The 25,202-nt window shown below is 39.3% G+C and overlaps 1 protein-coding gene across 15 annotated transcripts in view; it reads right to left on the bottom strand.

The window, feature by feature from the left end:
* Positions 1 to 25,202, bottom strand: part of BNC2 (basonuclin zinc finger protein 2) — a 461,841-nt gene that overhangs the window by 264,324 nt on the left and 172,315 nt on the right. For 2 of the 15 annotated variants that reach the window (XM_063594470.1, XM_063594474.1), the window contains one exon: positions 9,508 to 9,591. The exons of the other annotated variants lie outside the window; for them this stretch is intronic. In XM_063594470.1, coding sequence (XP_063450540.1) covers positions 9,508 to 9,591 — 84 coding nt within the window. The remainder of the gene's footprint in view (positions 1 to 9,507; positions 9,592 to 25,202) is intronic. 15 annotated transcript variants of the gene reach the window in all.

Genomic DNA, 25,202 nt, shown 5'->3' with positions numbered 1-25,202 from the left:
TGCGCTCCAGCCTGGGGGACAAAGCGAGACTCTGTCTCAATCAATCAATCAATTCCAGCTTTTAATTTCGAAAACATGAAAAAATACTGATCCTAAAGAATTGAAAACACAAATTGAGATTCCATTATCTACTCAAACAAAAGAATTTTTCTTTTTCTTTTGTGTACATGTAGGGGGGAATGTGTGCTCTTAAATTATTAATTATGACTAACTCCAACAAAATATTTGAACAGAACATCACTAGCTATTCTTATATAAAAATATGGATATATACATATATATGACATGTGTGTATGTACATACAAAATCCATGCATAGGCACACACCCAAACACAAACGGGTAATTCTATTTAAGCCAAGAATTAAAACATTTTGTTTTTCTCTATGTTTTCCTTCTTCTATGAAGCTGCTATGGCTTAGGAACATACATAAACATAAGCATCTTATTTAATACTTCTTACATTAATACTGGCAGTTGCCAACATGAACAGTGTATGTTAAGTTGGTTGTCCAAAATCTAGGTAACATTCTCTCACAGAGATATTGGTATTGAGAGAGAATGCAGAAATGTAGTTAGGTTCTCAGGCCATTCAACCAAAGTTTACTTAATCCACAATGTATCTGACATATAGAACCTGAGACACAGGAATTCACAAATTTAATGCTGCCTAAGCAGATGCTAAGTTAACCGCAGCAGCGGAATAAAGAAGGTCTCGAAAATATGTAGGGGCATCCAGTTCACACCACACCCAAGTGAGAACAAGGGAGGAGAAAAAAAAACAAGTTCATGAACTGTTTTGTTCCCTGTAAATATTTACTAACACACTTCTGAAAGAAAGCACAAGTCATTGTTGAATATATTATCATTTTCTTATTTGTTTTGAGAAACAGATGTATTACAGAAGGCGAATTAAGAAAGATAAAAAGAAAAACATAGTTATCTTGTTCCAAAATTTTCTGTGTTCTTTAGATTCCTTATTTTACGGAAAAATTATAAAACTGTTTTTAGGTAAATAATATTTAATTTTTCAAGGTATGTGAAAATTTCAGAAAAAAATTCTGTCTAATTTTTATGTGCTTGGCCACCACAAGCTAGTAAAAGTAATTTACACATTAACAACAATGCATTCACTATTAGCCAAAAGCTAATACACAGGCACAATCTCCTTCAATCTGTCCAACAGTGTCAAGAGATAGGCTGAAGAACTCATCTTTCTATACTATCCATCAATTAAAATAAAATTTAAAGATAAAAAACACACACGGCCAGGCATGGCGCCTCACACCTGTAATCCCAGCACTTTGGGTGGCTGAGGCTGGCAGATTACTTGAGATCAAGAGTTCGAGACCAGCCCAGCCAACATGGTGAAACCCCATCTCTACTAAACATACAAAAATTAACTGGACATGGTGGTGAATGCCTGTAGTCCCAGCTACTCGGGAGGCTGAGGCAGGAGAGTTGCTTGAAGCTGGGAGGTGGAGGTTGCAGTGAGCCAAGATCACGCCACTGCACTCCAGCCCGGGGGACAAAGCTAGACTGTCTCAAACACACACACACACACACACACACACACACAGTAGCAATATCCTGACTACTGGTCATTCTATTCAACTTCAAACACGTCTCAAGTTAGGGGAAACACAAGTGTTTCAACCTGAATGTCTTCCTCCTGTGTCCGGAGTTAAGAAGGGAGAGGGTAACCCAGAGCTGCAAACTTCTAGCTGGCTTTCACTAATAACAATTTCATTCTGGTCCAGGGAAGAGGATAACTCAATGAGTATTCTGCATTCCTTTTAAAAAGCTTAATCAAGGTTCAATTGCTTTCTTTCAAAAAATTCGCTAATGGTCACACAACTTTATGTAAAAATGTAACCTAAATTTTATAATTTTACAAACTAAGTAATTATAGATATCAATCTTTTAACTAGTAGCAGGAAAACCAACATTATAAATGAAAATGGAATTGCAGTTCACTTTCTGTGACGGTAGAGGATGAGAATCAATTGTAACAAAAATGAGAGGATGCAAAATAAAAGTGAGAATAATGGAAAGGAAAAGAGAAAATGGAGAGAGAGGAGGAAGAAAAAAGGCAGCAGGTGACAGTGAATAAGAAAGGCAATAAGGTAACGGAGGGATGAAGGGGTGAAGGGAGATAAAATATTTTTAGCAAAACAACTCTTGTCCAAATTTGCCGAAGTTCCAGACCATAACTCGTAACTGTTTTCTTTCTTTTTCTTTTTTTTTTTCTTTTTTTGAGACAGAGTCTTGCTCTGTCGCCCAGGCTGGAGTGCAGTGGTGCAATCTCGGCTCACTGCAGCCTCTGCCTCCCAATTCTCGTGCCTCAGCCTCCAAATAGCTGGGATTACAGGCACACACCACCATGCCCAGCTAATTTTCTGTATTTTTTTATTAGAGACAGGGTTTCACCATGTTGCCCAGGCTGGTCTTGAGCTCCTGACTCAGGCAATCCGCCCACCTCCCAAAGTGCTGGGATTACAGGCGTGAGCCACCGCGCCTGGCCATGTATCTGTTTTCTGACAGAGGTATTACCTACCTCTCCAGTAATTTTTTTTAAATTCTTTCTGTACCTAAACAGTAACAGTCTCTCTCTTTTTTTTTTTTTTCAAATTTCCATGATTGTTTTTACATAAAAGTTCAACTTTGAAAGCTTCACTTGTGTGTAAAGGAATGGCTTTTATTTTACAAATATACTTTGGAACCTACACACCATTGATCCATTTAGTGCACAAAACCTCAGAGTTGTCCTGACATTCCAAACTCAACAGTTTTTCCTTTGTAAAGAAACTGGAGATGTCTCCTTCCGTAGTGCCTGAAAATTACAATCGAAATCAGTGTTCACTGATTGTGCAAAGCCTTATAAATATGTTCCCTTGCTTGAGGAGTAACCTTCTATCGCCCAAGATAGTTGTTTTTAATAGCAAGAAAACAACATGGATGGGCTCAAAGTGTCAGAGGCTCTCACAGGAACATTCGTAGCTGGTCATCAGAGAGAAACTGTCCTCCAAGCTGCACTATGTACACAGAGCGAGGGCACCTAATATTGCAATCACAGCCAGACTCTATAGAAAGGTACACTGTGCCTCAATTCAGCCTGGCAAAACACCTCCCACTCACCTCACTGCACCTTTACCTGGTGGCTTGCTTCTTTCTACCCATCCACCTACACATCCTCTCTACCTACCCATAAACCACTGGTCCTTACTATACTCCCTACCGTAGGAATGTTTTATAATATAAAAATTCATTAAATAATATACCACTTTTGATATAGTGATCCTACAAACTGTAACTCTGTGAAATGGTTCAACACGATGTCATCGCTATACAGCAACTTGTTTCATTTACAGTATCTGTTTCACTTCTACTCATGAGCTAATATAATTCAATTTTTTTTAACTGCACACAGGCTGCTAGACACATGTGCATGGCAAATGGAATCTGAACTTAGCTTAACAGCCTCATTTATTCCTGATGGTTTAAATTATTTCATCACAATTAATGACACCCCCTCAGCTTCCTGTGCAGCGCTGCCAGATGTTCAGAGACCACAAAGCCACTCTCTTCTTTGACGGCTGGTGACAAGTTGTCCTCTGAAGGACGTTCCCTAGGTGCACGGGCCGGATGACACCTCCATTGCTTAGCACCTCTCTGCCTCCCAGAGTAACCGTGGAGAGGAAAAGGCAGGAAGGCATGAGAAACCAGCAAATGCATTAGCGAGGGCAAATTATGTGAAGTGATCTAAACTCGGAGGAACTTGGCTCCTGCCAGAGGAGTTCCTAACCTTGTTGTTTTATAAAAGGGCTCTTTGCCTCCACCTTCCACCACTGGTATCCACTGAGTGCCTACCATGGCGTCAGTCCTCAGGGAAAATCAGAACAATAATCATACAAACTTTTCCACAGGGATCTGTTTGGTTCTTAGTAATTTTGTTTCGCATAGCGGGAGTGTTATTTAAACTTAACCCCTCCATCATGATCTTCATCTTCCTTTTAAGGGTAAACAGTTTGAAATCACTGTCCTCATGTTCAACTGTGATTATCTTCTATCCTATTCAGTGAAAACTTTCAATAGAAACATACAACATTTTGGCAACTTGTGGTAAATGGTTTTCCGCCATTTACTTAGGTTTAGGAGGATTTAATCTTTTCAGGGGCTTTTGTTGTTGTTGTTGTTAGCTTTGTCGTTTTCTTAATTTTTTAAAGAAAATATTGAAAAACAGGTTTCACACTTTTTCTATGTTGATTCTGATGTGGGTATAATCACTTACCTCCTTTAATAACAAAAAATTTTTCCTCAGTACGGGAATTCAGAAATAATAATTATATTCCTCATTTAAATTTCATATAAAAATATAAATTCACATAATCACAGGTAGCTAAGAAGGTGGCAGAAATAGTAAACACACTAATACTTTTACAATAAGAATCCAATTCCACAAGTCTAATTTGGCAAACATTTCCATAAACTAGAGAACATGTGGCAGACATTTTATGGATTATTTTTTAAATGTTTAAAAAAAAAAACGTTGATCTTATTCAGGGAATAAGGGGCCTTTCCATTTGCCAAAAAGTGTAATAGGAAAACAGACAGGCCACCTGTGTCAGCCCACCCTATGGTATGAACATGAGCTATAAGGGCATTTTGGAAAATATTTTCAAACTGAGATGAGAAAAAAAAAAATCAGTATCAATACAGATTCCAAGCAGATGCAGAAGGCTTCTGTGCATGTTAGTGATTACGTGTGTGGCCTACACAGGCTAACTTCAGATTCCTCTGAAACTCAGTGTACTTTCTCTTTTTTAAGCTACTTGTGATTACAACTAGAGCCTCATCCATATCAATTTTGACAATGGACACAAACACAGAGTAAACCAATCAAACCAAATAAGTTGAATTTTCTCCCTCTTAGATGGCTTTTTAAATTCTAAATGACTACTGAATTTTACCAGACACTCCACACTTAATATTTTGACAGCTGTTGATTAAAATTACTTTACTGGGAAGTCCTGTGAAACCAACAGTCTAGTTTTTATCAGAATTGAAGCACTCAAAGGGAAGCTGAGATGGTGGCATACTTGCAGCAAGCACACAATAGGAAACTCTTAGCACTCCCAGAGTTACGTCAAATTTTCCATGGACCGAAACTAAAATGAAATACTTCAATTACTGAGAGGTAGATAAGTAAAATAAACAATTAATTTCATACGGTGAAGTCAGGAGAGAGTCATATGGACCTCATTCTGTTGTCTCCAAACATTTTATCGGAGGGGAAAAAGGAGCTGAATAAACTTTAAACTCTCATGTAGGGATGTATTGCTTGTGTGTCCCTGGCAGATGTGGAAAGGAGATGAAATGGGCAAGGGAGAATCAAATATCCCATCGCTGCAGGTTTGCTGAGGGAAAGAGCACTGCAAAGATCTCACATCTGGCAATCATTTGTCAATAGCTGGAAAAAGAACTGCAGGAAACTTTCTGGCTCTTGGAGAAGATGAAAAGACAAAAACCATGTGTCACACACACAAACTCACACACACACTCACTCACTCTGCAATGGTACAATGACTACTACACTTATTCTCTACCCCTCCCTTCCCCCACTAAATTTAATGATCTTCAGATATACTCTACTCCATGGTCAAAAACATGCAGTCACTTGACTTGTTAAAGCTGCAGTGTATGTACATTTTTCAAATAAACCCCAGGGCTGATGTTAGAAAATCAAAATCAGTCAAGCATAGACCGCCTGGTACTTTGGGCAGGAATCCTTGCGGTTTAGTCAATAAACAGAATCTGAATGAAAGACACCACAGTAACTAGACAGTAACGTTTTGAACAGATCTTAACCTGAAAGAGGGGGTTGGGGGACCGGTGCGCTGGTGACCAAGGATATAAGGCTACTGGTCCACTTAGACTGCTCTACCTGCAACACGACTTTGTTTAGCACAAGGTCATCTATTTGGAACAGAAAAAAAAAGAGAGAATGAACTTTTATTTGGGGGGATGTTGTGGATGTATCTGTGAAGGAAACAACCTTTTTTAAAAAATAAGTTATACCCATTTAATAAGGTGGTAAGGAGAACTTCAGATTTTGTTTAGTTCATACTGGTGTTAAAAAATATAGAGAATTTGCTGGCTTCATTGTGAGTTCATAAACATGACCAGCTTTTCCCCAGTAGGTTTATCATGTAATAAAAAGTTTCAAGACACCCTATGCAAAATTAATTAACTTCTCCAACATTATAGGAATTTAAATCTGTTCATAGTGATCGACAGACTTCGATGAGCAGCTTTTGGTTCACCCTTATGCTGCATTTAACTAGCAGCAGCAGCAGCCGAGCTCATCCCCGTGATTCCAGAAGTGAATGCTGCAGGTTGTTTAATAACCTGGCAAATTCACAGTAGCTTGTCAAATTATTACAGGAACAGTGTCATCACTAAACAAGCCTGATCATGGTTAATTACAATGCAGACCAGAGAGCAGCCACAATTGTTCATTAATTACAGGAAGCACCTCATTTAAATTTTATGGAAATTTACACTTGCACCCCAGTATGTCTGGAAAAAAAAGTGATCCTTCACGCATTCACATAAGAAAGGAGCCTGTGGTTTATAAAACATCACAGCAAATTGTGTCTAATCTAGTACTGAAATATTGGTTCATTATTTACTCTAATTTTTTAAGCACTTCAGTGGTGAAAAATACCAAGTCAAACCTCACATCCTGAATTCCCAACCAAGAAAAGAACTGTGCTGAGCTAAATGTAACAATTTAATACATGATGAGGCACAACTGAACTAACAAAGTAACTTTTCTCTGATAAAAGTAAAATATCAGCAATTAAGGAGAGTCTAAATTAGAATAACCATTTCTTAGAAGATGATTGCATAAGAGTGGAATTCTTTGCTGCTGTTCATCAGTTAACCTCCCAAACTGGAGTACTCACTTCAAAAGCCACTGGGGAAAGTAAATAAAGTTACAGAATCAAAATCTTGATTTCCAGTTACTTTTCTGAATCAAGCAATATTAACACAAACCACAGCAGAAGTCCTTGCAAAAGTCAAGTTAGGCACAGACTTGAAGGTTGACAGTCATTCAAAACCAAAGATACATTCATTGACCACAGTAGGGGATCTTGGGATTATTGAAAAATAAAGCTGCTAAGAAATCTGAAATTTTAGGAATAAAAGGCAAAGGTTTAAAAGGAAGAAGGCAAAGAGCAGAAAGGGGCTCCACCAGTCATGAGAACTTACGTCAGCTAAAATATAAAAGTAAACCAGATTTCAGGGCTGTATGTCTAAACAAAAATCCTTTCTAAGAAAGAATATAAACAAACCGTTGCTCCTAAATTGAGGTGTACGGAAGGTTATTCTCAGAATCAAGAGGCCAAACAGCAAATCCTCTAGTGATGATAATGCCTAGCCCTGGGGGAAAGCCTATGATACAAGCAGGAAAAGGAGATGACTGGCAAGTCCTATAGTGAGTTCCCTAGAGTATAAAGCTATGCTGAACAATAAGAAATGGCTCATTCTCTAGGAAAAAATTTAAAAAGGACTAGGACACATGACATGGCAAGAATGAAAGCAGTCTAAGCTAAAAAATACTCCTGAAATAGATAGCTGGTGAAAAGTATATTAAGCATCAAGTTTATTATGGCAGACATAATATGTATATGTACTAGGTATTTCTAAAATGTGCAGAAGAAGCACACTGAGGAAGGCAGAAGAAAAAGAAGAGAGGAAGAAATGCTTCAAGTGGGTCCCAGCTACTTGACTAACTCTCCATAGTTGATCATCTTTTAACAGATTCAATCCTTCCACACAGTCCACCAAAATGATGATCCACAATGAGGAATATCCAATAATGTCACTTTCATTACTTCGTCCAGGAACTTAGTCTTCTTTGCAAGGTCCTTTCTGAACTATCAGCCCCACAATCTGGTTCATCTACAACCAGAATGTTACTTTAACCTGTAAATATAACATTTTCTACATTTTCTCCCATAGTATGTCAATGTACTCAATAGGTTTTTTTTTCCAGTTTTATTTTACACACTCACATGTGCAAAACCCATTTTTCTTTTCACTGTAATTCAAGGTTTAAAAACAGATTTCCAACAATCACCCATGACAGACCATTCCAGGTGATGTGTTTGAAGAACATCACTCATCCTACCCAAAAAAGGTCAAGGATCAGACTACTCTCCACAAAAAGTCTTCCATCACTCTGCATTTGCATGTCACACACAAGCTGTTAGCTTTCTAGAACTAGGAAATACATGATCGTGTCTCATGTGTCCCACCTGCTTTTCTGTTGTATCACAGCCATACACCACCCAGACAGTACCAGTTTGGGGCACAGCAGAGCTCAGGTGGTCTTCCCTGGGCCAAGAGCAGGTGTGCTAGAGATGGCATACCCTTCGGTACCATAAAAACTGAAACCTCCTCCTACCACCACTTCTACCCTCATTCTCACTGCATAGAAGTCCATTTTTTAAATGGTTCTCTCTTCTCATTTGTGGTTCTAAATCAGTAAAAAATGTTTTAAAACTGAGCTCACTATGCTCATCTTATAAGCCTGAAAATTTAGAAAATAAGGCCAAATGGAGGTCCTAAAAAAAAAAGTATGAGTTTCCTCATGCTAGGGAATGCTACCCATGTTGAAACTTCAGCCTGCATCTTTGCATTGGCACACACATTCCTTAAATATTATTATGTACATAGAAATGGAGGCATGCCTTTAGCCAAAATGTCACATTTACATTTTTAATTTGCAATACACCAAATCACTTCTAATGCCTCAAGACCATACAAAACGAACTGAATTTCAATCCAACAGTTTCACCAAAAAAAAAAAAATGTACTTTGCTAATATACTCCTATTACACCACAAGACATATCTTCCAACGCATGAAGACAGAAGATATTTCATTAAGTCCTGCTTTTCTTATAAAGCACCCAGTTGAATGGCTGCTGTTCTCCTGAGCCGGGAGACCATATTGTAGGAAGCATGACTTACTCACATATATCCCAAAAGTCTTAGAAGATGAAAGCTAATATTTACTGGGTACCTGTTATGTGCCAGGTCCTGCACTAACTGCTGAATATATGTCAGGTCCTTTAAATTCTCATCATCACCTTGTGTGGTAAATCTCCATCTTACAGATGAGAAAACTAAGGTTCACTTAAATTAAGTGACTTGCCAAAGGTCTCACAGCAGCTTGTATCAACTCTAGGTAGTCAACCTTCAGAGACCATGTACTTACTACAGTATGTATATATGTCTTGACTGAACAGACAAATGATCTACAGTTACAGACAATGCATCCTGAAAAGGACCTATGGCTGCACATACGCTACACTGGTCCCTCTTTACACCTATCTCAATGGTTGTCTTTTCCTGATGACGCTGATATACCCAAATGGCTTTCCAGGACCACTGTTTCTGTCACACCACCCCCAGCTGAGAAAACAGTTAAGACTCCAACCTGGACTTCCAGCCTGTGGTATGGCTCCTCCAGGTTTGGGCAGAAGTCTGCCCCCAGCACTCTGCCAGTACATGCCAATGGAACCTGAGGGAATACAGCCACGTTAGATGCTGTGTATGGAGGCTGCTGAGAACTGCACACAGTCACACTTGACCCAGGCAGAGAGAGGAAATCCCAACTGCGGGTCTCTAACAGGTCATCATGGCTTGACATGTATGTGACACTTAGTATGTCAAATATATAGTGAATACCATATAACAAAGTTTATTAACTACCAGAAGGTAAATTCCAAGAAGAAAAAAGCAACATAAATTTTGTTCCTCCTTGTATTCACAGCAGGTAGCACACAGTAGGCACCTAATAAATAGCCACGGACAGGAGGAGGGAGACAGAAGGAAGGAAATGCAGGGATGGGAAAAGACTAAAATAGATAATTTCTGTTTCACATTGGTGACATAAATTTTTTCTTTTCCTCTTTCCTTTAATTTTCTTATGTAGGAATTAAAAAAAATACATTCAACAATGCCTAAGTTCCTTCACATTCTTAAAATATTTGTTCGAATTTATTTTTCCTGTTCCTGGTGTAGGCTAGCACAGGCAGACTTCTATTTATCAATATTTATTATTAATAGTTACTCATTTAAACATGTTATCTTTAAGCTTAAAAACCTTGTTTTATGTATCTGTCCTAATAATAAAAAAAACAAGGTTAAAACTTAATGAATGTTTCTCTATATCTAAAATTCTAAACTGAAAGCTACTAAGATCCCTTTTTAAAACTAAGCTATTATAATTAGTCAATATCATCCCTAAATACTGCCTACTGTCCCTTGCTTATTTCATTTCAGATTTTTTTAAGATTAAACAAGGTTTTAGATTCCACCTAAACATGTTTTCTGCTTTTTAAAAATTTCTAATTGTTCCTCATTATTTCCATCCTTATACTACTCACACTAATCATATATCTGTCTATATGTCTCTAAACTCAATACATCAACTAAGCATCATCTCACCTTTGTCTTCTTTCCCTATCAAAGCACTCCTCTGTTTTGTTTTCTTTGACTTTTTTAAAACTCCAATTAAGATCATCTGTGCTAATCAATTTGCTTTGTTCAGACATCAGTTTTCAGCCATGCATGCTAGCTTAAAAGGTGCTTCCCTCTTTCTTTTCACCCAAAAATCAGTACAATCGTCCAAACTTAAACAACGTTCAGTATACTTCACTTTGCAAGTTCACTAGTGAATATCACTGGAAAGAAAAGAAAAAAAAATGTACTCGGTCAATGCTTCAAACATTTTTAGGTCCAGTTCTCTCATTCTTTTCAAGTCTTTTATTCTTCTTTACTAGGCTCATAAGGTGAAATGGACAGAGTGTCATCTGTCTTTGAAGTTTATAACCACTCTTTACCCAAGAGTTTCACACGTGGAGGCCAATGCGCCAGTCACTATGTGGGGCATCTTACGTATAGATTAACCCTCATTTTCCTCTCAACACTCTTACGGAGTATGAGCATCTCCAGTCTACAAACGAAAAAACTGAGGCTTAGAGTAGGTAAATAACTAGCTCAGAGTCACATGTTATTAGGTTGTAAAACCTGGATTCAAACTTAAGACAGGAGAAAGAAAAGAAAGGTTGAGAATACATTTCCAAGAATTTAATTTAAAAAAAAAATGTAATAACTACATTTAGTGGCATCCATTCTAGAGGTATTTGTTGATGTTTCATATGAAAGAAATTACAAAGAAGACAACAAAGGAAAAAGGCGCTAACCGAAATCAAGACCTGCTACCTGCTCCTTGGTCTAGGACAACATAAGTAACAAAAAAGGGAATTTATCCTCTTAACTGAGGAATAAGAAAGAAATGCAGCAGGGAGAAGAGCGGGGACACTGTGCATTTGTGTTGTGTCACACATAGAAATAATGCTCATTCTACCCCTCAGCTGACATATGGAAGGCCACTAATGAGTTCTGCAACAGTAATTCTCCCCAGGGAGCAATAGAAGGGAAAAGAAAAAAATTAACCTGAGAATATTCCAAATCAAAATGAATCCCCCCAAAACCTTCTTATAAAACCTCAATAAATGGGACTTAACTAAGGCAGATTCAGTAAGCCATATATTGCAAATTAAGTGTAAACCTCACCCGATCTCACATACACAAAACAAATTGCTACTTACCTTAAGATTATTTGACCACGTCACAAACACTAAGTTTCTAGTTCTTTTTATCTTCACAGTCACAGAATGCACTTTATAAACATTCTCAAGAGGGAAGGAGAAAGTTAAACAACTAAAATTACATGCAATTACAACTTGAGACACTTAGAAATACACAGTTTCTAAGAGAAAACATAAAGGTCTGTGAGTAAGTTGGGAGGAAATGGTGGCAAACTACCAGTATGTTTCAACAATCATAATCACAAAAAGGAACTAGTAGGGAAGTGGGTACATTTTCAAACTTAGAGTGCTAGGATTTCTGAGCAGAAAAATATATCCATAAGAATCTTTGAAAGTTGACTCCCATATTCTAAAAAATGAGGAATAAGAGATTCAAATCAAAATTGGTTCACGAAGTTCACTGAACAGTTCATGGTCTAAAAATACACCACACTCTCACCCCATCCACCACAATCAGCGTCATCAGTTAGGGAAATTGTTCAACACGGAAAGGCAAACCACGTCTCTTTCTGAATTCATCAAAATGTACTAAGGAAGATACAAAAGAGATAAAAGCTGATAACCTAATTGGTTGTAATTTAGCACATCTCATTCCATCTTTTGATTTAGAAGCCTTAGAAGTTAGCCAGCCATAAGCAATCAAAAAATGACTGAAGAAAAATCAGATATCAATTGTCTAACCCCTTATTATTAGTCTATTGTAAATTAGGATAATAAAATATGGGGTGTGCCTAACCATTATTTAATATAAATTTTAAACTGATTTGGGGAATTCCGTTTTATCCACTTTTCCTCTGTGCTAACACCTAGTGCCTGTTTTAATGACATACTTGACATACTATATAGTACAAAGTTCTACAAAGATTTTCCAAAATGGTCACAGTGATTAAGATTATAGGTACTTAACTTTTATTCTTTTTGTATGATTGTATATGTTGCTTTAAAAGTAATAAAATCATTTAACTTAAAAACAAAAAAAAATGGTGAACTGTTCAGCTAATATTTCTAAACATTATGCCACAGGTTTAATTATGGAATAACTGTCTACAACTGATGTAAATTTCATTATCTTAGTACTGTAACAGGAAGTCAGAGGCCTTGAAAGGGACCCTCTGAAATCCCCAGGGCAAGTGGAGGCTGAGTACATATCTACTCTCCTGTATATACATACCTTGAAGGAATCATGGTGTGTGAGAGAGCTATTTACAACTTACTTTGTGTATAATCAGCAGAAACAAAAGATATGACAACAAGTATAAAGGCCTCTCTCTCTCCCCTCAGGAGAATTCAACAAGGGAGGGCCAGTGGGCATTCACTTCGGTGTCAAAAGGGCTTCCAGAAAACATATTTTCTGTGGGGCAGGGAGGAAATATGGCAGGCTTCCTACACACATAACCACACACACACACATACACACGTTCTTTGTTTACTGAGATCACAAAAAAAAAGTTAGGGACCAGACTTCTGAAAAGAAGACATAAAAAGCTCCAGGTTGTAAATGGGAGCTACCGTTGAAAATATTTGAAGATGAATGGCTGTGAAAAATGGGTGGTAGAAAGGGGACAAAGAAAAAAAGAAAAAAGTCACAGAAATGATAACTTGAGAAAAGAATCATGTTACGACGAAAAGGGCTCACAGTCAGGGATGCCTCCTGCAGAGCCAGGGTCCAGTTGAAATTTCCATTTTACTTTTAAATATTAAACATGCAGGTAGGCATCTGCCTGACAGACACTATGAAAGTCACAGCCTAAATAAACAAACTAACTTCCATGTGAGCTCCAGTCTCCTCAGTCAAGCTGGCCCCAAGCCCAGATCAGTTCTGAACTGTATGTGTTTTGGTGGCTTCAGTCTGGCAGTGTTGAAGGGACAAAGACCTTGGAAAAGAATGATATACAACGTAAGTTTAAAAAAAAAAAAAAGAGGGAGAGAGATAAACAGAAATAAAGCCCCATCAGAGTGCTCCTCGGAGACATGGCTAGGTACAAGCACTGCCGGATTCCAAGCCAAAAGGAAGACCCAATAGCACTCCAGCCTAATTTCATTGGTTATACAATGCCAAGCGGCAAGAGGAAAAATCACTCAGATAACACAAAGAGTTCAGGAAGACCATTAAGTGAAATAGATTTGACAATAAGCTCACCAGGAGTCCCTGTGAGAAAGAGCAGATAAAGAAATAAACAAATTATCCAACACTGTAAAGATGAAGATGCACGCTAAACACACTGCTGCAAAATAAATGAATACAAAAGCAGAAACACAAGAAGGTGAGCTACGTGGCAGGGTATGCAGTTAAATTATATCTCCATTTTTCAGCCTACAATTTAACTAGGAGACAAAATTCTGGGCCTAAACTTTCTCTACCATGGGACCCCAGACTAAGACTCAGAAGGACCAAGAATATAGAACCTAAGGCCGAAGAAGGAACCCACTGCTCACTGATCGGAAAGCAACTGGTAAATCAAAACAGTGTCAAGTTGGATGTGGTGGATCACACATGTAATCCTAGCACTTAGGGAGGTCAAGGCAGGAGACCAGGAGTTCTAGACCAGCCTGGGCAACACAGCGAGAAAAGTAATAATGAAAGAAAAATTAGCTGGGTGTGGTGACATGTGCCTGTAATCCTAGGAGGATTACTTAAGCCCAAGAGTTCAAAGTTAAAAGGAGCCGTGAGTGTGCCACTGCACTCCAGGCTGGGTGACAGAGTGAAACCCTGTCTCAAATATGTACATACATACATACATACATATATACATACTAACGACACAGTATTTATTATCCAGCCTGAGTGACAGAGTGAAACCCTGTCTCAAATAAATAAATACAACACAGTACTTATCCATTTTCAAGTATGGAATGACCAGAAATACATTCATTGTTATAGAGTCCTCAGATGAGGCAGAGTTGTATCAATAGGAACATGATAAGGATGGGAGATATTTTATAGGAGAAGAACTGGATAGGACAGATGCCAGTGCCTGAAGGAGACACAGATCTCCTCTGGAGTCATCTCAGAGCAATGAACTATAGGATCAGCATAAGATAAAAGAAAATGGAAAAGAGTCAATCAGTATGTGATTCTGCTATGCAACAGGTTGAAAGACACAGAAGATGACGGAGGTGGGGGGATGCCGGGGTGCGGGGTGGAGCAGGCACAATGTCCTCACAGGCACCAGGAGCTATTTCACTAAGGTTCACTCTTGCTCTTCCTCAGGAGCTGATCCTCTGGGGTGAGCTGCCAAAGAACAGTGCCCTGGGCTCTGTGATAGGAGCAACCTCTGCAGGTACAATTACAGGAGATTTTTCACAGCCACAAACAACAACAGAAATACCTTGTTTTTATACTGTGAAATATGGGATAAAAGGTAAAAATCTCTCTTCCCTGGTGACACCCTGAGGAGCCTAATGGACCATGAATAATGCTAAAATTACATAGAATCTTTCTTCCAGAGTGCTCAAAGGGCTTTACACATAATATTTATTAATTCCCACATCAGACAAGTAAGGAAGGGGAGAAATTTCCATTGTACTCCTTTTATTTCTAAATGAGAAAACTGAGACCTATCACTATGGTCTCCCTCTACATTTGATAAAAATGGATAGAAGTGAAATTAAGACAAAGTTCTCTCAATGACTTCGCTAGTGCTTTAGTCGAAAAACATCCTACTATTGGACAGATTTCACGTACTTCCTGCAATTCTTGCTTTACCTGGGTTTTAGCATTGGAGAAAATGAGAATGAAGTCACTTGTACCAGATCCATGGATGGGTTCTTTTTTTTTTTTTTTTTTTTTTTTTTGAAACAGAGTCTCATTCTGTCACCCAGGCTGGAACGCAGTGGTGCGATCTTGGCTCACTGAAAGCTGTGCCTCCTGGGTTCAAGCGATTCTTCTGCCTCAGCCTCCCGCGTAGCTGGGACTACAAGCACCCACCACCACGCCCAGCTAATTTTTTGTATTTTTAATAGAGATGGGGTTTCACCACGTTAGCCAGGATGGTCTCGATCTCCTGACCTCATGATATGCCCGCCTCGGCCTCCCACAGTGCTGGGATTACAGGCATGAGCCACTGTGCCCAGCCATTTTTTTTTTTTTTTTAAAGATGGAGTCTCACTCTGTCACCCAGGCTGGAGTGCAGTGGCGCAATCTCAGCTCACTGCAACCTCTGCCTCCCGGGTTCAAGTGATTCTCCTGCCTCATTCTCCCGAGTAGCTGGGATTACAGGTGCCTGCCACCATGCCTGGCTAATTTTTGTACTTTTAGTAGAGATGGGGTTTCTCCATGTTGGCCATGCTGGTCTTGAACTCCTGACCTAAAGTGATCCGCCCACCTTGGCCTCCCAAAGTGCTGGGATTACAGGCGTGAGCCACTGCACCCGGCAGGTTCTTATATTTAAGAAAAAAAGGTGCAGAATTCTATTATTCTATTGGTTTGCAATCATTCTTGTAATACATTATTTTGGAAATTGAACACCACAGGTTGTTGCTTATGGGCAAATACATTGTCAACTCTGACAACTGACATTAAATGCAATTTCAAGTATGCCACACCCAGGTTAACTTACTTTCTATCCTCAACACTCAACTCCAGCTATCTTAAAGACAGGTAATACTGAAAGAGTTCTAGCTTTGCAATTAGATCTCTGTTTAAATCTCTACTGCAATATCTTGTAAAGTTGCTCAGTTACGTATCTCCGAGCCTTGTCTCCTGCACCTGTAAAATGAGGATACTTACATTTATCGTGCAGGGTTGGCAAGGTTGAATGAGATGACACATGTAAAGCACCTAAGGATTCAGTAGGTACATAGTATATCTGTAAATGGTACTTTGCCCCCAGCCCACAAAAGCAGCACCACAGCATACCAATCCAATGAAGGCTGAGAACTTTCAGACCACGATGGAAGCCGCATAGGGGAAAGGAAAGCAAGCCACAAGGGTCAAAGGAATATTATAAGCAACTGGGGAAACTAAAAAGAGACAGAGTCACTTGGTCTCACTTAGGGACCAAGGGCCAACTGAATCATCTTTTAGAAGGCTTCCTAGAGTGATGCTGTGTTTAGAATGACTGAAAAGATCGCTGTCAGCTCAGAGGGACTTAGTGTTAAAGACTTCACTGGGTGCTGGGCGTCGTGGCTCATGCCTGTAATTCCAGCACTTTGGGGGGCCAAGGTGGGTGGATTATCTGAGGTCAGGAATTCGAGACTAGCCTGGCCGACATGGAGAAACTCCGTCTCTACTAAAAATACAAAAATTAGCTGGGCATGGTGGCAGGCACCTGTAATCCCAGCTACTTGGGAGGCTGAGGCAGGAGAATCGCTTGAACCTGGGAGGCAGAGGTTGCAGTGAGCCGAGATCTCACCACCGCACTCCAGCCTGGGCAACACAGTAAGACAGTCTCAAAAAAAAAAAAAAGACTTCACTGGGGGATGAGGGGGTGAGAGTGGCAAGAAGCAGCATATCTGCCCCTCCTGCAACCAACCCTTTCACAATTAAAATATAAGGTAATTTTCTGAGTTCTCTTATGCTAGCAGCCTGGCCTATAAATTATTAAAAAGTAAAGAGTTTCCAGAGAACGTGCATGAATAAAATCTGAAGAACCCAACCCTCTGGGGGTGGGCAGCACACTGACAGACAAGACCAATAGTCTCGGTCAGTGCCCAAGGCATGCATCTTGGCCAAAGATTATTGTGATCATCACCTGAGAGCATGTCTGAAACTCATTTGCATGCCCCACCTGAGACCCACTGTGACAGAAACTGGAGGTGGAGTCCCTCACCTGTGTTTACAAGCCCTCCACGTGATGCTGATGAGCATTAAAGTTTGAGGCTCCCTAGCCCACGTAAACTAGAAAACCAAAAAGGAACCATAAGGCAAAAGCTCTACAGATCATAACTTAGTTTTAGAAAAGATATAACTTAAAACAATGGAGAGAAAGAAGAAGGAGCATACACCAAGGCATAAAATTCTTATCTCCCAACATCTCACTCTGTAAAGAAAAGAAAGGAAGCCAGGAAAGGAAAAGCTTACGAGAAAAAGCCAAAATGAGCAAGCAGCTCAAGTTGGTAAGGCCAACTCCACATCTGCTGCAAACATTAGAAAGAAATTATGTGGGGACAGACATTAACTGTAGCATTTACACGAAAAGCACTTTAAAATGATCCAGGTCAACTTGAACTCAGCCATTGGGTTTGCTCCACTCAGCTTCTCTACCTATCTTTCCGCGGCAATCAAGAGTGAAGATGTATTTACCTCTAATGAGGAAAGAGACTGCCTTCAAGTAATCACCATCAAGCTATTGAATGCTTTATTTTGGGGGGAGGGTGTGGCATTTTTTTAGAAAAGAGTTTACTTAGGAAGAAAATACATCCGTCTGAGTTGCTCTTACTTCATCAGAGGCACAAAAATGGAACAAATTGAAAGGGTTTCCTCCCTTGCTAAACAACACCAAAGGGAAAAAGGGTGATTGAAAAACGTATGTGAAAAAAGCAGAATAGTGAATTTGAATGAAATAGGATAGAAGAATGTGTTGTGGCATCAGAAAGGGAAAGAGCAAATATTAGTTCCCAAAAATTCAACTTCACAAACTACTCATTGAACCACCTACATTAAACCAATTACGATTTTAAAAAAAAGTTTAAGTAGCATACACAGTTTAAGAGACAAATACAACAGGCATTTACTACTAGAGTAAATGCACAGTGGTTGGCTAGAGATGCAAATTACTCTGGACTAGCACCTTGGCCCATTTGACATGAGTTAGACTTACTATGAAGACTGAGCCTGAAGGAAGGCCACAGATGGTACCAACAGACCAGAGGAATTCCGGCTGCTCTAAACAGGGGAGCCAGGGGAGCCTTTACCTTCTGCCAAGGCTCATAATGTAGCATGTCGAAGATCAATGAATCAACACGGTTTTCTTTGCATGCAAAGCTTGAACATAGGTAATGTTAAAAGAAGAAAGGAAATGAGAAAGCAGATTCAGTCCTGCTGTTCCATACAGGAAAAATTTTCCCAAGTCAAACATAAGTCATACTGTGTACTACACAATCCCCCCTCCAAGCCTGCTGAGGACCTCAGACTAAAAAGAGAAAAATGTGCAAACGCATACAAAGTTGATTTCTAAGGGATACCCCCCACCCCCATCCCAAATGCATGGATCTCAACTGGGGTGAGAACTAGGGGAGATGAAAAGCTGTAGTAGTCTGTATCAGACAGGTAAAAAGTGAATGTAAACCCGTCCTACCAGTAACATCTTTGTTACTAAGGTTCTCAGGAAGTGGAGAGAAGATAAAGTCAAAGGGAGTTATATTTTCCTTGGGGATCTTATGAAAATATTTTTTCCCCAAACTGAACATACTTTACTCCTGAAACCTAGTAGCTTTAGAAGCTAAGAAGAGAAGCTTAGTGGACAACAGAATGCTTTATAAATGGTAAAATACATGAGACTTTCTTTTTTGCTTTTCTTTTGGTATTAGTTGCCTCACAAAAAGACAGAGCTACTTATGTAATTGACTTACCCAGTGGTAAGTAATACTTAAAATAATACCATTTTCTTTTTCTTCATTTTTATTTTTGAGACAGGGTCTTGCTCTGTCACCCAGACTGGGATGCAGTGATGTGCATTTGTGACTCGCTGCAACCTTAAACTCCTAGACTTTCCTTTCAGTTTACTTCTGAATATCTCTAGAACATGACTCCAACAAAAGCAACCTTCTAGAAGGGGGAAAATACCCACGTGCCCTGCAATTTAGCTGAGAAGTGATTCTTTTCAGCTAAATTTTTTTCTTTTTCTTTCTTTCTTTTTTTTTTTTTTTTTTTGATAAAAATGGGGGTCTTGCTAAGTTACCCAGGCTGGTCTTGAACTCCTGGCCTCAAGTGATCCTCCTGCTGCGGCCTCCCAAAGTACTGGGATTACAGGCATGAGCCACATCATTTGGCCGCATTTTCTCTCTTACACGCATTCTCGTTAAGTGATGTGAAGCTCTTCTCAAGTTTCATCTGTTACGTACCTCTGTGTGAACAGGGCTCCTAAATCCCTAATCCTTACCTCTCATGTGAATTTCAGTCCTGCATTTTCAAACTCTCACTAGATTTTTCTAAGTGTCCAGTTAACATCTCGAGCTAAACAAGCAAAGCAAATAGGTCTCCTTTCTTTACTACAGCTTTCCCTGGGTTTTTCTATATTTTTCAATGTTATTACCATAATCCCATTAACAAAGACTCAGAACCATACATCATTATTAAAAGGCTTCTCCTTATTTCCTAAACCCAGTCAGTTCTGATAGCCTGTCCATTCTGCCCTTTCAATCCCCTCAGCTGTCCCCCACACACTTTCCAGAATATTTCTAACAAGTACATGCTCAGACCTCTGCAATAACCCTTTAGCAATAATCCTGACTTTATCATTCCATACTTGCCAACTAGTGCTATACACCACCCCTCCAATTGTCGAACACATTCTCCTAGATCATGTTTATAGCTCCCCACCAATTACCAATTACAGTTCTTTCCAGGCCCTCTACAATCTAGCTCTAACCTGCCTTTCCAGCTTTATCTTCTCCTCCTTCTTCATGAAAAATGCTTGATAGACACTCTAATTAGAATATTTTATGTCTCTTGCATACTGATTTGGACTTTCCTAACCTGAAATAGTTTTCATGCTGCTCTTTTTGGAATACCCTCGCCTGTATTCTCCCTTTGAAAATGTCCCTATTTCCTGATGCCACTTCTTCCATGAAATTTCCTGATACCTTTGGATGAAAGGGATCTCATCATCCCAAGTGCTCTATGTTCCTTAGGGCTCTAAGCACTACATGACCTTGAACCTTAAATACATGTTTTTCTCTCCTTAGGATCAAGAACTAACTTATTTCTCTTTCTATTTCCCAATAGCACTTGCCATACTGCTTTACACATAGCAGATAGTCAACAAATACATACTGAATAATAAATAAATATCTTAAAATTCATAAGGGCACCAGTGACACAATGTTACAAATAGAGTGATTTTAACTATTTCATTATTCCAGCAGATCCTCAACAAATACCCGTAAGGCAAGTAGAGGCCAATAATTCCTGTTTTATAGAAACTCAAGATGCAAAAAGGTTATTATTTATGCACAGAGCATTTTTTCAAGTATAATTTAGCCTATTAAGGTTCAATAACTAACTCAATGTCACCCTGTTGATCTGTGGTATATTTCTGCTGAAATGATTCTTCTCCTCTCATTGGACTTTCCTTTCAGCTTACTTCTGAATATCTCTAGAACATGACTCCAACTAAGCAACCTTCTAGAAAGGGGGAAATACCCATCTGCCCTGCAATATAAATTAAAGAGTGTGCCGTGCACGGTGGCTCATGCCTGTAATCCCAGCACTTTGGGAGGCCGAGGCGGGTGGATCACGAGGTCAGGATTTCGAGACCAGCCTAGCTAATATGGTGAAACCCCGTCTCTACTACACTACAAAAATTAGCTGGGGGTGGTGGCACGTGCCCGTAGTCCCAGCTACTCAGGAGGCTGAGGCAGGAGAATCGCTTGAACCAGGTAGTGAGCCGAGATTGCGCCACTGAACTCCAACCTAGGTGACAGAGCGAGACTCCATCTCAAAATATACAAAAATAAAATTAATTAATTAATTAAAGAGGTCGTTCCTTGCCCAACAAGTTGTCAACATATGCTGAAATCTAAAGTATACGATGTGGCAGGGCGCGGTGGCTCACGCCTGTAATTCTAGCACTTTGGGAGGCTGAGGTAGGTGGACTGCTTGAGGCCAGGAGATCAAGACCAGCCTGGCCAACATAGCAAAACCCCATCTCTACTAAAATATTTTAAAAGGCTGGGTATGGTGGCACATGCCTGTAATCCCAGCTAGTTGGGAGGCTAAGAGGCACAAGAATTGCTTAAACCTGGGAGATGGAGGTGGCAGTGAGCTGAGATTGCCACTGCACTCCAGCCTAAGCAACAAGTGAGACTCTATTTCCAAAAAAAAAAAAAAAGTATAGAATGATAAAAATATATACTGGTATATATAACCTCTTAGTTTAAAATTTACTAGGCTTCAGGAGTAGGAGCTGGTATGAGAAGCTCCTTTAATAAGTTCTTTAAAATTAAGTATTGATTGCCACGTACCTGGAAAGAAAGTCATCAGCCCATTACATTGCCCTGAGATAGGAACACATTTCTAAGAAACTGTAAAAGCAGTTTACAGCAAACTAGGGATAAATTTTCATCCCAAATTAGTTTCTACTTAGTTTCAAGTCCAGGGTAGGCAAACAAGCCTGTGGGCCAAATGCTATCCTGCTGCCTACTTTTGTAAATAAAGTTTTATTGAAATAGAGCCCTGCCTATTCCTTTACATACACAGGGGCTTGGTCCTACAAAACCTTCAATAATTGCTACAGAAACCATACATCTACCTATTTACCATCTAGCCCTGCACAGAAAAGATTTGCCAATCTCTCTCTTAAGCTGTGCAAAATTACGCTGCCTTCCCTAGCAGTATCACATCTGTCTTCACCTTTAGGAAATAAGCATACAAGTGCAAGCAAGGATGTTCATATTTAAGCACTACTGTTTATTAAAAAAAAAAAATCCACAAACCAAGAACTCATTAAATAAACTATGATACAATGGCAAGCTAAGAATCCATTAAAAGTCATGATGAGGGCCGGGCGCGGTGGCTCACGCCTGTAATCCCAGCACTTTGGGAAGCCGAGGCGGGAGGCTCACCTGAGGTCAGGAGTTCGAGATCAGGCTGACCAACATGGAGAAACCCCATCTCTACTAAAAGTACAAAAAAATTAGCTGGGCGTGGTGGCGCATGCCTGTAATCCCAGCTACTCGGGAGGCTGAGGCAGGAGAATCGCTTGAACCCGGGGAGACAGAGGTTGCGGTGAGCCAAGATGGCGCCACTGCACTCCAGCCTGGGCAACAAGAGCAAAACTCCATCTCAAAAAAAAAAGCCATGATGAATATCTATATTTACGGACATGGAAAGATACTTAGGATAACAATGCGTTTTTTAAAAGTCACATATACATGTAACATCATCCCTTTATGAAACTACTACCTATTCATACATTGGTAGGTACTTGTAAATGAAGAAAGACCACTAAAAATACATTAACAGTTCCTTGGTGATAGCCCTTCAGGCAGTTTTCTCTCTTTGAGGTTTTCTTAATCAGATCTGCCCTATGAACACATATCCTTTTGTACAGAAGTTGTATTTAAAAGTTTTAAAACTATTAAAAATTAATATCAGTATGCAAAGTTTAGATTCTACATTTTATAAAGCACTGGGTTTTCCAGAAAGCTAAGATGGTATTTTTAAGTTATTTTTGGTTTGGGTAGTGATTTTGTTGTTGCTGTTCTGTTTTTGTTTTTGTTTTTGTTTTGTCCTTTCCCTTTGTTTTAAAAACAGAAAGGCTATAAGGCTTACCAATAATCTGCACATCTACAAACTGTCATCCCCACTATATGTGGCAACCTAAATAATGCAACAAAAAAGTCCCTTATAGAAGCATGCATGGGTTAGGAGGAGGAAGATAGGCTAACAGAATAGTCCCTTGATGGAAATGTATTAATTCAATCAGTGCCTTGCTTCTGGGTTACCATAAAAAGGTTCATAAAGTACCCAAAAGCCACATAAGATTTTAGAATTATGCTGCTCAGTGACTGATTCTCAGTGAAGAGTAAGAAAGAAGAGATTTCTCTCCACCGTCATTTTCTTCTGCAAAAGTAAGACTTCTGCAAGAGTGACACAAGTATTTTTTAAACTAGTAATTGAAAAGGCCAAGTACGTACATGATGCAAGTATAAAGAACACTGTGGCACTGTTGATAAACAGATACCAAGTGCAAACTGCATAAGACTAGCAATCTACAATAGTAACAGACAGAAGAAGAAATTGGTCTAACTAACCCTCTCTGTGCCAGAATTCACAGGCATCATTTACTTCTAAGCCCCATTTTATAAATGAAGCAACTAAGATTCAAAGAGGTTATATAACTTTTACAAAGTCACATAGGAAAGAGATCAGTTCAAATGCAGGTAAATCTAGCTAAAAAGTCTGGACTCTTCTCACTATATTCATGAAACAGACATATTTCTAATAAAGAGTTACATAAATTCCCAATGTAAATTTATCTGGTGAGAAAACCTGTAATTTCTGGTTTATAAAGATATTACAGAATTATCATGGCAGTTAATTTGTTTTACAAGCAATTTATTTAAAATAGTGATTTTGACATTATTTTCCCAGTTAAGTTGATCCACTTTATCTTCTCCATCCTTATGTTTACACATATATGCCTGTATGATATGTATATGTCTTTAATAGATATGCTATAATGTGATATACAGCACCCAAACTTTAACCTTCAAAATGAAGTAGAGTCTGTAGACACAGACTTCAGTTAGACATAAAACTGTGACTTAGTTTTTTCAGACTCGTTCCATAGTAAAATTACTTCATTGCTATGGATGAAACAAAATTTATACCCTGAAAATTAACATTTACAATGAGGCCAAACATGGGTGCTCATGCCTATAATCCCAGCGCTTTGGGAAGCCGAGGGAGGAGGACTGCTTGAGGTCTTGATAGCAAGACCCCATATCTACAAAAAACTAGCCAGGCTTGGTGTAGCAACTATAGTCCCAGCTATTCTGGAGGCTGAGGATCACGTGAGCCCAGGAATTGGAGGCTGCAGTGAGCTATGATCACACCACTGCACTCCATCCCAGGCAACAAAGCAACACCCTGTCTGTGCTGCGCAAGCTGGACCCAAAACTCCTCGGCTCAAGCAATCCTCCTGACTCAGCCTCCCAAGCAGCTGGGACTATAGGTGCGTGCCAGCAACCTGGCTTGTAATTTTTTTTGCGGTGGTATTTACCCCACAGTCTTTCATAGGCTTTTAAAATTATACTGATTAGCAGTCAGGTGCAGTGGCTCATGCCTGTAATCCCAGCACTTTGGGAGGCTGACGCAGATGGATCACTTGAAGTCCAGAGTTCGAAACCAGCCTGGCTAACATGGTGAAACCCCATCCCTGCTAAAAATATGAAAGAAAAAAATTAACTGAGCGTGGTGGCACACACCTGTAATCGCGGTTATTTGGGAGGCTGAGACATGAGACTTTCTTGAACCTGAGATCGTGCCCCTGCACTCTAGCCAGACTCTGTCTCAAGAATAAATAAATAAATAATAAATAAAATTATACTGATTAGCTTTTCCTGTGAATTCCACATAATAACATCGCCAAGCACAAGATAAACAAAACCTTAAAGTCCCAGATGGGGAAACTGAAGAGTTTCACTAGGCCCCATTTTCTGGGGTGTGGGGGTATTAGGCTAAGGCTTTCTCATCAAGTATTCCAGGGATCCCTAGGAGAGGCTTAAAAGATGGGACTGTGGCTCTATCTCTTTTCATCTAGAACAACTCTGATTTTTATCAGCTCTACATACTGACTTCCTCATAAAATTTAATTTGAAAGGAAATAAAATCAGTGGTTTCTACAACTAA

This window comes from Pan paniscus, chromosome 11 (genome assembly GCF_029289425.2).
Source record: "Pan paniscus chromosome 11, NHGRI_mPanPan1-v2.0_pri, whole genome shotgun sequence".
NCBI lineage: Eukaryota > Metazoa > Chordata > Mammalia > Primates > Hominidae > Pan > Pan paniscus.
This window is presented reverse-complemented; position numbering and strand designations above follow the sequence as displayed.